Source organism: Mesocricetus auratus, unplaced genomic scaffold (genome assembly GCF_017639785.1).
Source record: "Mesocricetus auratus isolate SY011 unplaced genomic scaffold, BCM_Maur_2.0 Super-Scaffold_4256, whole genome shotgun sequence".
Classification (NCBI taxonomy): Eukaryota; Metazoa; Chordata; class Mammalia; order Rodentia; family Cricetidae; genus Mesocricetus; species Mesocricetus auratus.
Window position 1 is genome coordinate 71,726,291 of NW_024429182.1, and position 15,661 is coordinate 71,741,951.

The 15,661-nt window shown below is 48.9% G+C and overlaps 2 protein-coding genes across 6 annotated transcripts; one reads left to right on the top strand and one right to left on the bottom strand.

Moving 5' to 3' along the window:
* Positions 1-87: 87 nt before the first annotated feature.
* Positions 88-4,928, top strand: Ccdc189 (coiled-coil domain containing 189). 2 transcript variants are annotated; one of them, XM_005064359.4, is made up of 9 exons: positions 88-538; positions 797-828; positions 1,523-1,588; positions 1,880-2,049; positions 2,840-2,910; positions 3,057-3,173; positions 3,264-3,324; positions 3,402-3,488; positions 4,706-4,928. In XM_005064359.4, exons 1-9 carry the CDS (start codon positions 329-331, stop codon positions 4,882-4,884), a joined length of 993 nt encoding a protein of 330 aa, XP_005064416.1. In that variant the 5' UTR covers positions 88-328; the 3' UTR covers positions 4,885-4,928. The 2 variants fall into 2 exon arrangements, with proteins under 2 accessions (XP_005064416.1, XP_040609783.1); XM_040753849.1 differs by lacking the exon at positions 1,523-1,588.
* A 70-nt stretch (positions 4,929-4,998) lies between these two features.
* On the bottom strand, positions 4,999-15,661 carry Phkg2 (phosphorylase kinase catalytic subunit gamma 2). Of its 4 annotated transcripts, XM_005064358.4 has the most exons (10): positions 15,503-15,661; positions 15,028-15,140; positions 10,904-11,079; positions 10,582-10,636; positions 8,884-8,949; positions 8,637-8,800; positions 6,074-6,164; positions 5,837-5,990; positions 5,640-5,765; positions 4,999-5,555 (listed from the first exon to the last, which is right to left on the bottom strand). In XM_005064358.4, exons 2-10 carry the CDS (start codon positions 15,120-15,122, stop codon positions 5,262-5,264), a joined length of 1,221 nt encoding a protein of 406 aa, XP_005064415.1. In that variant the 5' UTR covers positions 15,123-15,140; positions 15,503-15,661; the 3' UTR covers positions 4,999-5,261. The 4 variants fall into 4 exon arrangements, with proteins under 4 accessions (XP_005064415.1, XP_040609764.1, XP_040609770.1 ...); XM_040753830.1 differs by lacking the exon at positions 15,503-15,661 and having other exon boundaries at positions 15,028-15,415; XM_040753836.1 differs by lacking the exons at positions 15,028-15,140; positions 15,503-15,661 and having other exon boundaries at positions 10,968-11,079.

Below are 15,661 nucleotides of genomic sequence, written 5' to 3' on the forward strand. Positions count from 1 at the left end.
CGAACGTGCTTGCGCGGTGCGCGCGCACGCACACACACGCGCACACCATTTCTTTTTAATTAAATCTTTAAAAAGAGGGACCCCAATAAGCAACTTTGAAGTCACGTGCAACTTGTTACGCATGCGCTCTAACTTCTCAATGATTGGCTTGTGCTTGTACTTTCTACTTTCCTTAACAACGGTCACCGGGGAGACGCCCCCTGCGGATTGGCTGCCTCTCGCTTCACCGCCTGTGGAGAACCACTAGAAGGGGCAGGTCCGGGCATTGCAGTGGAAGGTCCCGGAGTTTAGGCGACAGAGTGCTTGACTGTGGCTCAGAAGGACGAAGATGATCAGCCCCAAATCCAGCCCGATCCTGGGAGTTAAGATGCAGTCGGAATTTGAACAGCTCCCCATACTGCAGCAGGAACTTGAGGGGTGTCCCAGGTCGGAGGGTGGATCGGCCACAAGGATCGGAACAGACGTGCCGATCGAGTGCACCGCAGCGGCCACTACCTCTGTGGAAGTGGCTGAAGATCCTGGAGCCAACTTGTTCCCGGTGAGGGCCAGACAGAGCTGTCCACTAATGAATATTTATAAAAGATTTCCCAGCAAGGCGCTGACAGTCATTGTGTTTACTAGCGTCCGAGACATTTCTGGAATTGCCTTGTTAATAGGCTACTAAGACCCAGCTTCGCCCCCTTTACTATACATAAAATTATAGCATTCTGAAACCCGCTGGACATTCACGACGGGCCAGGGACTAGGGTCCATATATTGTAATAACTTCTTTCCGTGATCTGTTTTCTCCCCACAGCCACCGCTACCCCAACCCCGGATCTGTATGTGGTGAGTGTGGAGAGCCCTGGGGAAAACTACACTTCTCATTTGTATTATTCTCCTAAGGTCCCCCAACAGTCTTGTCCAGCAGCCAGGGCACCCCGATTTTATAGATGAAGAGATTGATCTGAGAGATGCTCAAGGTGACGAAGTCACCAGTGTTCCAGGCTCAGTCCAAAGTGACAGTGTGAGAAAACAAGTACCAAGCATGTAAGCATGTAAGCATGCCGGAACACTGTGCAGATTGATGCCAAGGCCCGGGGGACTTCACCATGGTACACAGCAAGACAAGAACTTGAGTTTTCTAATATTGGATTTAAAAAAATAAAATGTCTCCTACGGGTTCATCAAGAGTCTAGCACGCCTTTAATCCCAGCACTCAGGAGGCAGAGGCAGGCAGATCTCTGTGAGTTCGAGGCCAGCCTGGTCTACAGAGTGAGTCCCAGGACAACCTCCAAAACAATACAGAGAAATCCTGTCTCGAAAAACCAAAAAAAAAAAAAAAAAAAAAGAGTGTAGATCCTAGACCATGATGTTCCTCATTTACAGTGGAAAGGAGGTCCAAAAAATGACTTTCCAAAGGGTACTTTAGCAAGTTAGCCAAGCCTCAACTCCTGATTCCCAATCCAATGCCCTAGAAGTCACGGTCCCATCTGGGAAGTTATATGAGGTCTCAATGATTTATCTCATCTTTTCCTGATAGGAAATACCTGGACATCCATTCTATGCACAGACTGGAGAAGGCAGCCACTGTGGAAGAGATGAGAGAGTATGGGTTTGAGCTGGGAGAGACAGCTCTTGGGAGGGGAGACACGGGGAATGGAGGAATGGCTAAAGCATAGATCATCAGGTGATGGAGATGAGAGGCGATTCAATGGTTAAGAGCACGGCTGTTCTTCCCAAGGACCCAACACCCTCTTTTGACCTCCCTGGGCACCAGAGAAACATGTGGTACACGTACACACATGCTGGCAAAATACCCATGCCTGTGTAATAAAACTAAACCCTAAGGTGGGGGGGGGAGCTCCTGTTGTCACTCATTCCTTCCTCTCCTCCCAAGGGTTCTGGCTGAGCTCTTGGAACTTGGCGGTCCTGAGCAGAGCCTACGGGATGCCATTATCTTGGACCTCTTTTCCCATGCACTCATCTTCTGCCGCCAGCAGGCCTTTTCACTAGAGCAGACATCAGCAGCTTGTGCCTTGCTCCAAGATCTTCACAAGGCTTGTGTTGGTGAGAGGGAGGCTGCCACCAAAACCCTGAGCCCCAGGAGAGGAGGCTGGGCTAGCACAAGTGACTGTGGGAAGCAGAAGTGGGGAGACTACGATCTGGGATTTTTGTTCTATCATAACTAGTATAATTGCACCACATTCTATCACCTTTGAGATCTGTTTCCTTATCAATACATGAAACACACAGTAATAATGTTATGGGTCTATTCTGGGAAATAAGTAAATAGGAGGCTGGGGATGTATCCCTGTTAGTAGAGTGTTTCCCTAGCACGTGCCAAACCCTGGGCTCAGTTCCAGCACTGTACAAAGCAGGTGGGGTTGCACCTATAATCTCAGCACTTAGGAAGTAGAGGCAGGAGAATCAGAGGTTCAATGTCATCCTCAGTTACAAGGCTATCCTGGGCAACAGGAGACCCTGTCTCACAAAGTGGCTTCCCAGTGTCAAGTATGGTGAGCTCAAGCCTGAAAACCCTGTGTTCAGGAAGCTGAGGCAGGAGCAATGCCATTAGTATGAGGCCAACTTGAGATGCATATTGAGTTTCAGACTAGCCTAAACTACAAAATGAAGCGCTGTCCCAGAAACAAAACCAAACCCCTGAGGGAAGGACCTTGCCTGTCTTGTTCAGTGCCTAGAAAAGTATATAGTGAGAACTTAGGATTTGCTGACTGAACTAACAGAACAAGCCAGGCCTTACTCCTCGATCTGTCCACTTCTGAACTCCATGCTCTACAAAGAGATCAAAGGATGGAGAGTAGGAGGGACCTGACTGCTTCACCTTGTCTTCTTCCAGCTACCCCTTTGGGCAATGTGGAGGAATGCTACCGCTACTTTACCAGCCTTCTCTTTTGCCATGGAGTCAGGGTAAGATCTAGCCCAGATTCACTTTCCCACCACTCTCCTCCTCTGCCTCTGGGGTCTGCCCACTTCTACACACTGTGCTTTTGGAGGAAGAGCTAGGCAGACTCCTGGAGGCTGTCAGGGCACTTAACTGCTAATTGCCGTCACAGCGACCCCCTTTTAGCATCGACCTCTTTAAAGAGGAACAGCTGCTGGCATTGGCAGACTATGTGGTCAACACCTACTTCCGTCACTTCAAGCTCTACAAATACGTCTTCACACCCCAGGTACAGTGTACAGGCAGTGAATGGCCACCTGACTCCCCTTCTCCTGGGCAGGGCTGTTCTGTCAGCCACCCTCTTCCTGTGTCTCCCCAGGTTCGGCTGGACCTAACTTTGACTTACATGGGGCTACAGCCACCCAAGCCCTGGCCAGAGGGTAAGATGGGTACAGTTGGGCCAGGCTGGGGCTGGGCATGGCTGGGACTAAAGCCTCTTCCTGCTTGTGTCGTGCAGAGAAAGATGATGAGGTGGTGCCAGAGGAAGCAGCTACTCCACAGGAGGAAGAGCCAGAAACCGTGATTCAGCCAGAGAAACAGCCAAGTGAGCGCTCTGAGGGCTTGAGGTGCCCTGGGACTCTGTGCCAAGGTCAAAGGGTTTGGGTCTATTTGAGTCTTCATTCCCCCCCCACACACCGCAATTTGGTTTTGTTTTGTGACACTGGGGAATGAAATTAGAGCCATTTGCATAAGCATTTACCACTAAACTGTATATCCTCAGCCCACCCCGTTTGTTTGAGACAGGGTCTATTTAGTCCTGCCTGTTCTGGAACTTGCTATGTAGACCATGCTGGACTAAGCTCCTAGCGATCCTCCTGCCTCTGCCTCTTCACTGCTGAACCATCTCTCCAGTTCCATTTTATTAGACACAGAATGAGAATGTGTGTGGAGCTCAGAGGACTTTGCCAGAAAGTTCTCCTTCCACCTCTGTGTGGGTCCCAAGGATTGAACTCAGGTTGTCAGAGTTGGACAGCAAGCTCTTTAACCACTGAACCATCCCGCCAGCCCTTATTTTTATTTTTTGCAACAAGGTCTTGCTGTGCAGCCCAGACTAACTTTGAACTCAAGATCCCCCTGTCCAACCTGTTGAGTGATGGGTTGTACAGGTGCTCCACCAAACCAAGCTCATGACTTAGTTTTAGTTTTGGTGTCCCCTAAAATTTCTTGAGATTTATTTTTATTTTATTTGTTTTGGAATTTTGCTCACATGTATATCTGTGTACTACATGTGTGTAGTACCTGAGAGGTCAGAAGAGGTCTGACTGCCCTTGGAACTGGAATTACAGATGGTTGTGAGCTGCCATGTGGGTGCTGAGATTCTCTGGAAGAGTAGTCAGCCCCTTTAACCACTGAGACATTTCTCCAGCCCCATGTCCCATGTCCCCTCTCCTTATGCAAAAGTCCTGATCATAGTGTAGCTGGTGGGGTGTAGAAAAGGTGACCCCAGAAAGAGAACAATGGGAGTGGCCGACAATAGCAAGTACACATCTGGTAAGCTAGGTCCAAGGATGCCGGGTTTTAAACATGCTGTGCATATTACTCCATCCTACAGTCAAGGAATTGTTCCCATCCTTGTTTTTCATGAAGACGCTGATGGATAGGCTGCTGATGTCAGACTAAAAGTACAGTAAGGATCTGTACTTTGCCCACTCTGCCCAGCTGTCTGTCTCAGAGAGATGGCTGACAGTTCCTAAACTGAAGTAACACTCTGTATAGCTCACCCCCAGGTAACACCTCTCCTACCCTCCTCTCCCCCTGTAGGCGAGGTGTGCCTCCTGCAAACCTATATCAAGACCCAGCTGAGCAAGGAGCTGAGGCAGCTCCAGCAGCTGGTGGAGGAGCGGCTCAAGGAGAGCGAGGAGAGGCTGAGCAGCAGACTGGCGTTGCTGGAGCGGCCCTCCCCGTCACCTCCCAGCAAAGGCAAGACCAAGACCAAGTGAGCCCCAGCATCTTCTCCAATAAACACCTGGACCAGAGCATCCCATCCCCACCGTCCCGAGCACCTTCTGTGCTTCCCTATGCAACCAGAGAGCAGACATGGGCACTGGCCCGCCCAGGATTGTAGCAGGTTTATTTCAGCACAGACAGCGATGACAAGGCCAGGCACAACATTGGGAGATGTTCCCTTCCATCTCAGCCCTGATCTCCAAGTCCGGGATGGGCAGAGGGAGAGGGCTGGTTTCTGTGGTGAGTAGCATTATCAGTGGTAGGCTTGGCAAGGCAGGGCTAAGCTCTGAGTCCCAACAGGCTGGAATGATAAAAAAAAAAAAATCTCCTTCTGGAGAGTCCTGCTTTCTGGCTTGCCAGGAATGAGGTCCTAGCCCAGCACCAGTACAGCCTCATCCTCTGTGATAGCATTGGAGTCTCCTTCTTCTTCAGCGGCCACAAAGGGGAAAAGCCTAGGAGGCTGGTGCTGGAAGAGAGCTGCCCGGTTCTGCTGTTCACCCTTCTTCACCCAGTGCCCATAGAGTCGGAAGGCACAGTTGTCAATTAGGCGCCGTACTGGCCTCAGTGCATAAGGGTCTCTCAACAGTGCGTGCTTGGTTAGTGGTCGTAAACGGTGAGTGCTTAACGCCACTCGTCCAGCAGCCAGTATTGTCCACACTGCCACCTGGGAAAAGGGACGGTGTTAGCCCCATGCAGTACAGGGAGAAGGGCAGGGCCTGGGTGCGGACCCTGCCACTCTCAGGCTTACCCGGAACTTCTGTCGAGGTGTGAGGTTCCAGGACTGGCTACCTTCACAGCGCTCAAAGAAGGGGTGCTGTAGAGCTTGCTCGGCTGTCAAGCGCTCCTCGGGGTCCACCTGCAGCAGCTTTGAGATCTAGAGAAACCTCACAGCATGAGAGTCAGATCTTGGGTCTTCCACAGTGTCCTCTCATGGCCCCTACTCACCAGATCTTTGACAGTGTTTGAACGATCATCCCACTCGGGTGAACTGAACTGGTACTGGCCTTCCATGATCATGCGTAGCATCAGGATTTGGCGCCGGTGCCAGAATGGTGGTGAGCCAGCCAGAAGTGTAAACAAGATCACCCCACAGGCCCAGCTGAGGATGAGATGGTGGTTAGACTGGCCCAGGTAACAGGCAAAGACATGACACACAGAGGGGAAGGGATGACACAAACTTACAGGTCCACTTCCTTGCCGTAGCCTGGGTGGGTTTCATCCATGGAGCACTTAAGGATCTCTGGTGCTAGATACCCTGGAGTCCCACACAACTCTGGGGAGAGAGGGGAGAAGACTGAAGGAATGCCACTAGCCCCTCCAGAATCCTAAACACCAGAGCCTTCTCAATTTTACAAGAGAAAGAGTGTTCCCTCTCTGCTTCTGTGTTTCCTGCCGAGCCTTAGAACAAGGTCATGTCCCTAGCTAGCCAACTTATATTCCCACGAAAGCTCATAGAGGCCTTCCTAGGAATACCCAGTTTGGGAATGACTTCAAGGTCACTCAACCACATCATTTACCTCCTCTACCTTCAAGCCAAGCCAAGCTACTCATTCATCAATACAACTTGTTACATTATTAGATACGTAATACATGTGAAAAGCATTGCTGTCTGTCGAGCCTTTCCTCCCTTTCACAGGCTCCAATCTGATGAGTGGCACCACCATTCAACCAAAGGAGAACAAACAGAAATATGGGTTTCTTTTTGCTTCTCTTCAATTTGAAAGACAGGATTTCTTTCTTCCCTAGTGCCTGGGGTTGTACCTAGGGTTTCATACATACTAATCAAGTATTCTACCACTGAGCTGTATCCCCAGCCTGAATGTTTTTCCTTTTTTTTTTCAGAGAGGATCTCACTGGGTAGCCTTGGCTGACTTGAAACTAACTCATTATGTGGACCAGGCTGCCCTCAGACTCAGATCTGTCTGCCTCTGCTTCTCAAGTGCTCGACTTAAGGAGTGTGCTACCATGCCCAGCACATACTGGGGTAGTCCCTGTTAAAAAGCCTTCCTTGAGCTGTGTATGGTCTACATGAGTTATGCTGGTCTACATAGCTAGTTCCAGGATAGACAGGGTTACATAGAGTCCCTGCCTCAAAACAAAACAACTCCCCCCAAAAAAACTCAAACCCCTCAATTTTCTATCATGGCATCAGGAGTAAGTCTAGGTTCCTCCATCACTTGACACAAATCTGTATTTTTAGTTTCTTTTTACCACTCAAAGGTACCAATTCTTTGATTTCAGAAATTCCAAACTATTCCATGTTGTACTTCCAAGAGAATTTAATAACCCTAAATTGAAAAAGACTGGGAATGCAACTATTTGACTGTCTAGCATGTACTAAGAGTTCTATAGGACTGTCACGAGGTAGATGTACCAAGCTCACTATCTTTCAGGAAGCAAGTAAGCAGTAACAGAGTACAAGCCATGTGATGAAGAAAACACAAAAAGCAGGGACCTTCCTGAGTGGAGGTTTAAAGTGAAACCTGAGTCACTCAAGGCAAGAAAGAGGGTGACGCAGGCAGGGCCAGGAGGTCTCCATGGAGCCCAGGAGAAAGGAAGCACAGCAGCCACGAGCGAAGTCAGACTGCCCGGGGGGGAGGGGGCGGGGGATCCAGGCGAGTGATTGAGGGGCGTGGGCATCTCTTGTCTTCATGCCTAGTTATAAAGAGGAGACTCCTGGTGGCATGTCTTTGATCCCAGCTCTTGGGAGGCAGAGACAGGAGGATCTCTGTGAGTTCAAGACCAGCCTGGTCTATAGAGTGAATTCCAAGAGAGCCAGGGCTGTTACACAGAGAAACCCTGTCTTGAAAAACAAAGAAAAGGGCTGGAGAGATGGCTCAGAGGTTAAGAGCACCGACTGCTCTTCCAGAGGTCCTGAGTTCAATCCCCAGCAACCACATGGTGGCTCACAGCCATCCATAATGAGATCTGGCGCCCTCTTCTGGGGTGCAGACATACATGGAGGCAGGGTGTTATATTCATAATAAATAAATAAATAAATAAATCTTTTTTAAAAAAAAGAGAGAGATTTGGTGTGGTACCTGTTCATAGTAAATGCCCATTATTTGATAGCCATTAGTATGTACAATACAAAACTATAAAGTACAAGATAGCTTACAAATTATCTCTTGGAATTCCTTTTTTTTTTTTTTTTTTGGTTTTTCGAGACAGGGTTTCTCTGTAGCTTTGGAGGCTGTCCTGGAACAATAGACCAGGCTGCCCCTGAACTCACAGAGATCCAACTACCTCTGCCTCCCGAGTGCTGAAATTAAAGGCGTGCGCCACCACTGCCTGGCTCAGAAATATTTCTCATCACAGCGAATGAATACCATTGTGTAAGCTCTGGTTCCCAGGTGAGATGTTACACAACGCTGACTGGACACACCAGGCTCCTTACAGCAATGAAGCCCCACACAGAGTTCTTATTTTGTCCAAACAAGTGGCTGGGCCCTTCTAGCCCTACTCCTAGGACAAAGCCTGGCTCTGGAGGCCCCTCCTCTGTGGATCCCTCAGGCTGAACAGTGTTCATTTCTTCTAGTTTCCTTGGCATAGTCCTCTGCTTATCCTTCTCCATTCTCCAAGGTAAAGAAGTTAGTTGCACAATTCCTTTGCATCGAGAGGGTACTCAACATGTATTCACCATATTTTCCTTGGCATCTGGGACTCAGTTCTCAACCTGGCCAGCCAACCTCATGTGTGGGTCTCCTTCCCTCCCAAGTTTCCTAAGGTACCCGAATCCCCTCACCTCGAAGCTTTTCGCCTGGTTCCAAATGGCAGGAGAACCCAAAATCTGAAAGGCGGATCTGCATATTATCGTCTAGGAGAATATTCTCAGGCTTCAGGTCTCGGTGTACAATGTTGTTGGCATGGAGAAAGTTCACTGCTTCCAGCAGAGACCTCATGATGGACCTGGGTGAGGCACAGACTCTGTTTCTGTTTCTCCCTGTACCACTCCCTTGTACATCCTAGGGGCATCAGGCTCTACCCAGTACCTGGTTTCTTTTTCTGAGAGGGCCACCTTCTCCGTGAGATAGTCAAACAGCTCTCCTTTCCGCATCCTAAGGAATTGGGGGAGGGGGAGAAGAGGCAGATGCACCCTACTGAGAAGATGACAAGGCTAGTGAGGAGAGATACCTCTGTGGCCAGCAGAAGAATGGGAGAGAACATTCCAGGTGTGAGCTGGATTCCAGGGCAGTTTCTGACACAGTGGGTTGGTGGTTGAAATATCCTTAATGTGCCATGAAGGGACACTTTTTAGTAAGAATAGTGACTTCTTGTGACAATAATTCACTGGAGGTCTTTCTTATCTGAAAGCAACTACAGCTGCAAGAGACCTTGTAGAACATGAGCAAAAAGTTCAGTCAACAGTTACCATAAGGTAGAATGAGAGCATTTTGGAATTTGCTTATTTTTTTTTGTTTTGTTTTTACGAGACAGGGTTTCTCTGTATTGTTTTGGAGGCTATCGGTCCAGCCCAGCCTGGAACTCACAGAGATCCACCTGCCTCTGCCTCCCCAGTGCTGGGATTAAAGGCGTGCGCCGCCGCCGCCGCCACCACCACACGGCGGAATTTGCTTATTTTATCATCCTTTAAAATTGAGGTTACAGCAGGTGTGGTGACACACACCTTTAATTCCAGCACTTGGGAGGCAAAGGCAGGAGGATCTTTGTGAGTAAAAGACCAAACTGACCAAGGCTACAAAGTGAGATCCTGTTTCAAAACAAAACAAATACCCCAAAACAACATAAATAAATAATAAAACTATAAATAATAAAATTGAGGTTATAGTAATTAAAATTCTGGGCTGGGCGGTGGTGGCACATCCCTGTAACCCCAGCACTCGGGAGGCAGAGGCAGGTGGCTCTCTGTGAGTTTAAGGTCAGCCTGGTCTACAGAGTGAGTTCCAGAACAGCCAGGGCTACACAGAGAAACCCTGTCTCGAAACACCCCCCCAAAAGAATTACAATTCTGATCAATACTCAAAACAGTCTGTCATTGCCCTCAATTCTACAGGACGGTTAATAGACATTTCCTGTTTCCCTTAGATTTCTCAAGAGGGTCACTGGACAGCTCCATGATTTTTTTATGAAGGTGTGATAATTCTTGGTATTCAGGTTATTCCCTCCTTTCCCAGATACAGGGTCTTGGTACATAGCCTTGCATTTGAAATCCTCTTGCCCCAGCCTCTCGAGTACTGGGGTTACAGGCATAATGCCTGTCTAAATAATACTCTTGAAATACTTTTGCAATTAGTTTGCACTCTTAACATCAGATTCAAATAAACCAAAGAAAAAGAACCCTAGGCGGGGGTGGACATCCGTACAGTGTGTTAAATGAGGGAAGGGTGCCGGGTGAGGACTTTGATAAGGAATTAGTTCACTGTTGAACACTTGGTGCCTAGTCATTTCCTTCCCAGTGGTTTATATATGAAGGACTGGGACAGGAACCCACCCCTTGGGTCTTTACAACTCTTGGCATTTTGATTGATCACTATTAGTCTTCAAATATTTGCCTCACTCATAGCACTTAAGAAGGCCTGTGGCTTGGGCTTTCAGGGAGGCAGGAGTACAGACACCTGGCAGGAGCAGAGCAAGACAGACAAAGTAGTCTCCCGCCCACGGAGCTATAACTCTGGGGCCACACATGGAGACAAGGAACAGGCTTCTCAGACGGGCAGGGTGATACTCACAGGTCAAACACCAGGAACATGAAGGTAGAAGACTCGTAGGAATCGATGAGAGTGACTGGGGAAAGAGGCAGAGAGGCAGAGAGCGATGGGAGGGGCAGCCGCACCCCAGGGGCTTTTCCACCCAAAGGCAGCACTAGACTGTTCTATCAGGAAGGAAGGAGTGCCAAGGGGGCTACAGGGACCCTAAGACTGGCCTCTCTTGGAGGTAGAGAGAGTGAGGAGGAAGAACAGAGACCTGGAGGCGATTCTAGGGTATGGGTTAAGAACAGGCCAGCAGACATGGGGGGCTGTCAGCCAGCAGGAACAGGGAATGCAGCCTCACTGATATGGGGGTGGCCAGCGACCTGGCGAAGGATGTGCATCTCTCGCTGTGTGGCTTCCCGCACCTCCTCCAGCTGCTCAGGACTCAGTCGCTCAGCTGTCACCTCCATGATCTTCACTGCAAACTCATCACCAGTAGCTCGATGGACACAGCGGCGAACCACAGAGCTCACTCCTCTAACAGAAGCAATCAAATGATAGTCAAGTCAGGCCTCCCCTATTCTCTCCAGGGTCTCACTATATCGCTCTGGCTGTCCTGGAACTCACTATGTAGACCAGGGTGGCCTTGAAGTCACAGAGATCTGACTGCCGTTGCCTCCCAAGTACTGGAACTAAAGTGGGTGCCACTATACCCTCAAGACTAAGTCTTGCTATGTAGCCCAGGCTGGCCCTGAACTCAATGCTCTTGCCTCAGCTACTTAAAGTTCTAAGATTACACCACATCTAGCTCCTACATCCTTACTTCCATATAGAGTAGAGTCTTGAGACCATTATGCTTGCTATCCCAGACTCTGAAGACCCATCTGACAATAGGACAAGTACCACAGGAACAAAGCCTGGCCTATAATAGCTTCACAGTATCCTCAGGCATGTGAGTACCAACCAGCAAGGTGTCATACAAAGGCCACAGGAACTCTGGCAGATGACTTGGTGAAATCCAGGCTTTATCCTTCCCTTTGTGTGTAAGCCAGGAACAAGGCTTTTTCACACAGCCCCAGAGTCTGCCCATGGCAGCAAGTAGTAAGAAACTATCTGTCTCCATCCAAACCCAAACCTCCCTCTAACACTCTGCGTGTAAGAAAAGATCTGTTGAGACTAGGATCTCAGTGTAGGTCACCAATTTGCCACCAACTGATAGAAATGACCTAGTGACTCATCTGGACTTTATCATCTACAACTCTAAATGTGGGGGAAAAAAAATCTCAAAGGGATGTTGAAAATGTTAATAAGATAGAGGCAGGAAAGTCCATTTGGCTTTTGTTAAGAGGCACATGGATTCCATGCTTGGGCTCTGTCACCAAAATATATTTCTTGCTGGGCGCTGGTGGTGCATACCTTTAATCCTAGCACTTGGGAGGCAGAGGCAGGCGGATCTCTGTGAGTTCCAGGCCAGCCTGGTCTACAAGAGCTAGTTCCAGGACAGTCTCCAAAGCCACAGAGAAACCCTGTCTTGAAAAAAAACAAAAAAACAAAATAAGTTGGTCATGGTTTCCTCACAGCAATATAACAGTAACTAAGACACAGTCTGTTCCCTGGTGACCTGCATTGAATCCTAGAAGCTTTAAATACTAATTTGCAACTCACATACTATATTGTCTTTGACCCCTAATTTCTCATCAGGATCCTAGTCCCACCTGCTTACTGACATCCCTATGTGCTATCTAAATGTGTCTGGCTTTTTCTAACCCACACCCCTGTCTTTCCCAGGCCTCTGAAACATTTCCCATAGCAGAGGCTTCTAGGAGTGCACTCTTCTGTTTTCCTTTCTAGCTCACCAATATTTCCCCACATTCCTTGGTGGATCTTCTAAATGATTGCTAGGTGGTGCCCTGACACAGGGCCTGAGCCCTCTCACCCCTCTAGAGGATCCCTCCTCACAACTATTTTCTACATCTTGACACCTCCCAAATTTATGGTTGTCATCTAGATTTCCTGGATTCCAGACTCAAACCCATTTGAAAGTGCCATCCCCTGGGGCATCTCCAACTTAGTATTTCCAAAATGAAACTCCTGATTTGTTCACTCCACTCCCCAATCTAATTCTTTCTCAGTCTCCTTCATTTCAGTAAATAGTACTCAAGTGCTCAAATAAAAACCTTAAGTCACCTGTTTTCTCCCCTTCCTCCATGATCAATATCCAATCTCATTTGAAACCATTCCCTGAACCTGCCCACTGCTCTCCGTCTGCAATCGCCACTGCACTACCCTGCCCACTGCTCTCCGCCTGCAATCACCACTACTCACCGCCATCACTGCCCCTGTCCTAGCCATCTCTACGTAAAAGCCAGAAAGATCTTTTTAAAAATCTAAGTGTTTTGCCGGGCGGTGGTGGCGCAAGCCTTTAATCCCAGCACTCGGGAGGCAGAGGCAGGCGGATCTCTGTGAGTTCGAGACCAGCCTGGTCTACAGAGTGAGTTCCAGGACAGCATCCAAAGCCACAGAGAAACCCTGTCTCGGAAAAACAAAAAAAACAACAACAACAACAACAAAAAAATCTAAGTGTTTTAAGTGCCACCATGTTAAAAAGTATCCTAACACAATTATCCAACTCATGCCAAACTCAACAGCAAAACAGAAGGTAGATTCCGTAGCACGATAAATAAAAGATGCAGAGACTGATACTGAAGATCAGAAAAGCAAAGCAGCTGGGCACTAGCTCTCATTCTACCTCAGACTGAAAGGTGATCCTGCCTCCGCCAAACCTCAGACTGAAATCCCAGACTGCTGTGTCTCCTCAGTGTGGCTGGAGACTCCTGAGACTCAATGTCTTCCTATCCTCAAAGCGGCTGGAGAATGAATGCCAGCTCTGAGACCCTGTTCCTGTCTTAGATACCTCTCATGAGTCCTGGGATTAAAGGTGTGTGATCCCAAGTGCTGAGATCTTTGTGTGAGCTGTTTCTCTTCAGCACTGGATCAATTTCCTGTAGTCAGTGTGGCCTTGAACTGACAGAGATCAGTCTACCTCTTAATCCTGAGTCCTGGGATTGAACGCGTGTGCCTGGCTTCTATGGCTTGTGGCTGACTTTGTTTTCTGAATCCTCAGGCGAACTTTAATACATCATAAATAATATATCACCACAAGATTCTGCTGTTGTTCTCAGTTAACTGAGGTGCAGGAAGAAGACGGTCCCTGTTCACAAGCATCCTCACATCATGTTACCAGTGGAAAAACATGCAGCTGCACTACGAGAAAACTGAAGCTCCACTGGGCGGTGGTGGCGCACACATGTAATCCCAGCACTGGGAGGCAAAGGCAGTCGGATCTCTGTGAGTTCAAGACCAGCCTGGTCTACAGAGCTACACCGAGAAACCCTGTTTTGAAAAGCAAACAAACAAACAAACAAAAAAATTAAGTTCCTTACCATGGCCTACAGCCCTAGCGTACTCACTCCTCCTACTTAGTTTCCGCTGTCTTTCCCAACTCTTACTACAGTGTAGCCACTGCCTTGAGCAACGCACTCCACGCCCCCATGAGACCTCTCCCGCCTCAGCTCAGGTCTTCGCTGTGCCTGTGCTGTCCGATGAGGAAACAGCTCTGCGATAAAAGCACTTGTCTATACCACGACGGAGACACTGACTTTGATCCCCAGCACCACAAACAAACAAAGCCTCCCAAACCCCACCCCCTCCTGGCATTTTTCCAGACATCTCCTCATGCTCCTTGTCCGTGGAAGCTTCATTGCTTTAATCCTACTGCCTATTCACTGTCCCCGCAACACTTGCATTAACTTTTAGCTTGCTTTAATTGTCGGTCTCGACTGTTAGAATGTAAACTCAGCTACTATCATTAGTGTCTAACACAGCATAACCAATACACTATGCTTCTGAAACTAAACACCAAAGAGCATCTGGGGTGGTGACGACTACAGTAGCTTTTAGATAAGATCCCTACCTAGCTAGTTGGACACCTTCCAACCACCCACGTGCTTCTTTCTTTCCCTCCCTTTTAACTGAAGGATAGGCATTCATTCTCTGTCTCTGTCTCTCTCTCTCCTTTTTTTTTTTTTTTTGTTTTTTTTTTTTTTTTTGTTTTTCGAGGCAGGGTTTCTCTGTGTAGCTTTGGAGCATATCCTGGAACTCGCTATCCACCTGCCTCTGCCTCCCGAGTGCTGGGATTAAAGGTATGCGCCACCAACGCTCAGCTGAAGTATAGGTATTTTCTACCCTCCCGGTGTTCAGCTTTGTGTCTGGCAGACAATCAAGTTTGGTGCTTCAGCCAAGTTTGTTGACTACATAAATGAATGGATTAGAAAAAAAAAAAGGGTTAACTAACTCAGAATACCAGTTTAGTCACTGTTTTCCACTGACCACTTCCCAGCTAGCCAGCCTTCAGCATGAATCGTTTATATCTGGCTGGGATCCGACTTCTCTGAACCTCTCTCTGTATTCCCGGCCAAGGCTCACCTGCCAATGACGTCTTTAGGGTCGTACTTCTGGTAAAACTCTTTGGCGGCAGCCCAGTCGGGCAGCTCATCCTCCAGCCCCACGTCCAATGTCATTCTGAAGGATGTGGGGGCCTGCGTGGAGGAAATGGAGGACAGTGAGGGTAGGGAGGCCCACAGGTTCTGAGAGGACGCACATCGTGGCTCCCGGGGGCGCAGCACCTGCGGCTGGGGCGCCAGGGTCCTGGGGGGGTGGGGGAGTGGGGTAGGGGAAGGATCAGGACCGGGGGAGACCACACCGAAGGGCCTAGAGGGAAGGGAGGGTAGCAGGGAAGGGGGCAGGGAAGGGAAGGGGGAAAGGTGGCTCGGAAGAAGGGGGAAATGGCACAAGTGCGGGCGGCTGTTACCGCGCAAGCGCACTCGGAGACCACTGGGAGGAATTGCGGGGTCTCGAGCAGAGTGATCCGTGTGGGCGGGGCGGGGGTGGACCGTCTAACCTGGACAAAGACCCTCAGCCGCCTGGCTCGCGTTTATTCCTTTGCTTTTAACGCGTAGGGCGCCTACAAAGACTTAAGCCTCCGACTCCGTCATTGCAGCCAATGGCCCCCGCGGCTTGAGGACTAAGGCTCCGAAAACTTGCCGATTGGAAAGCGGCA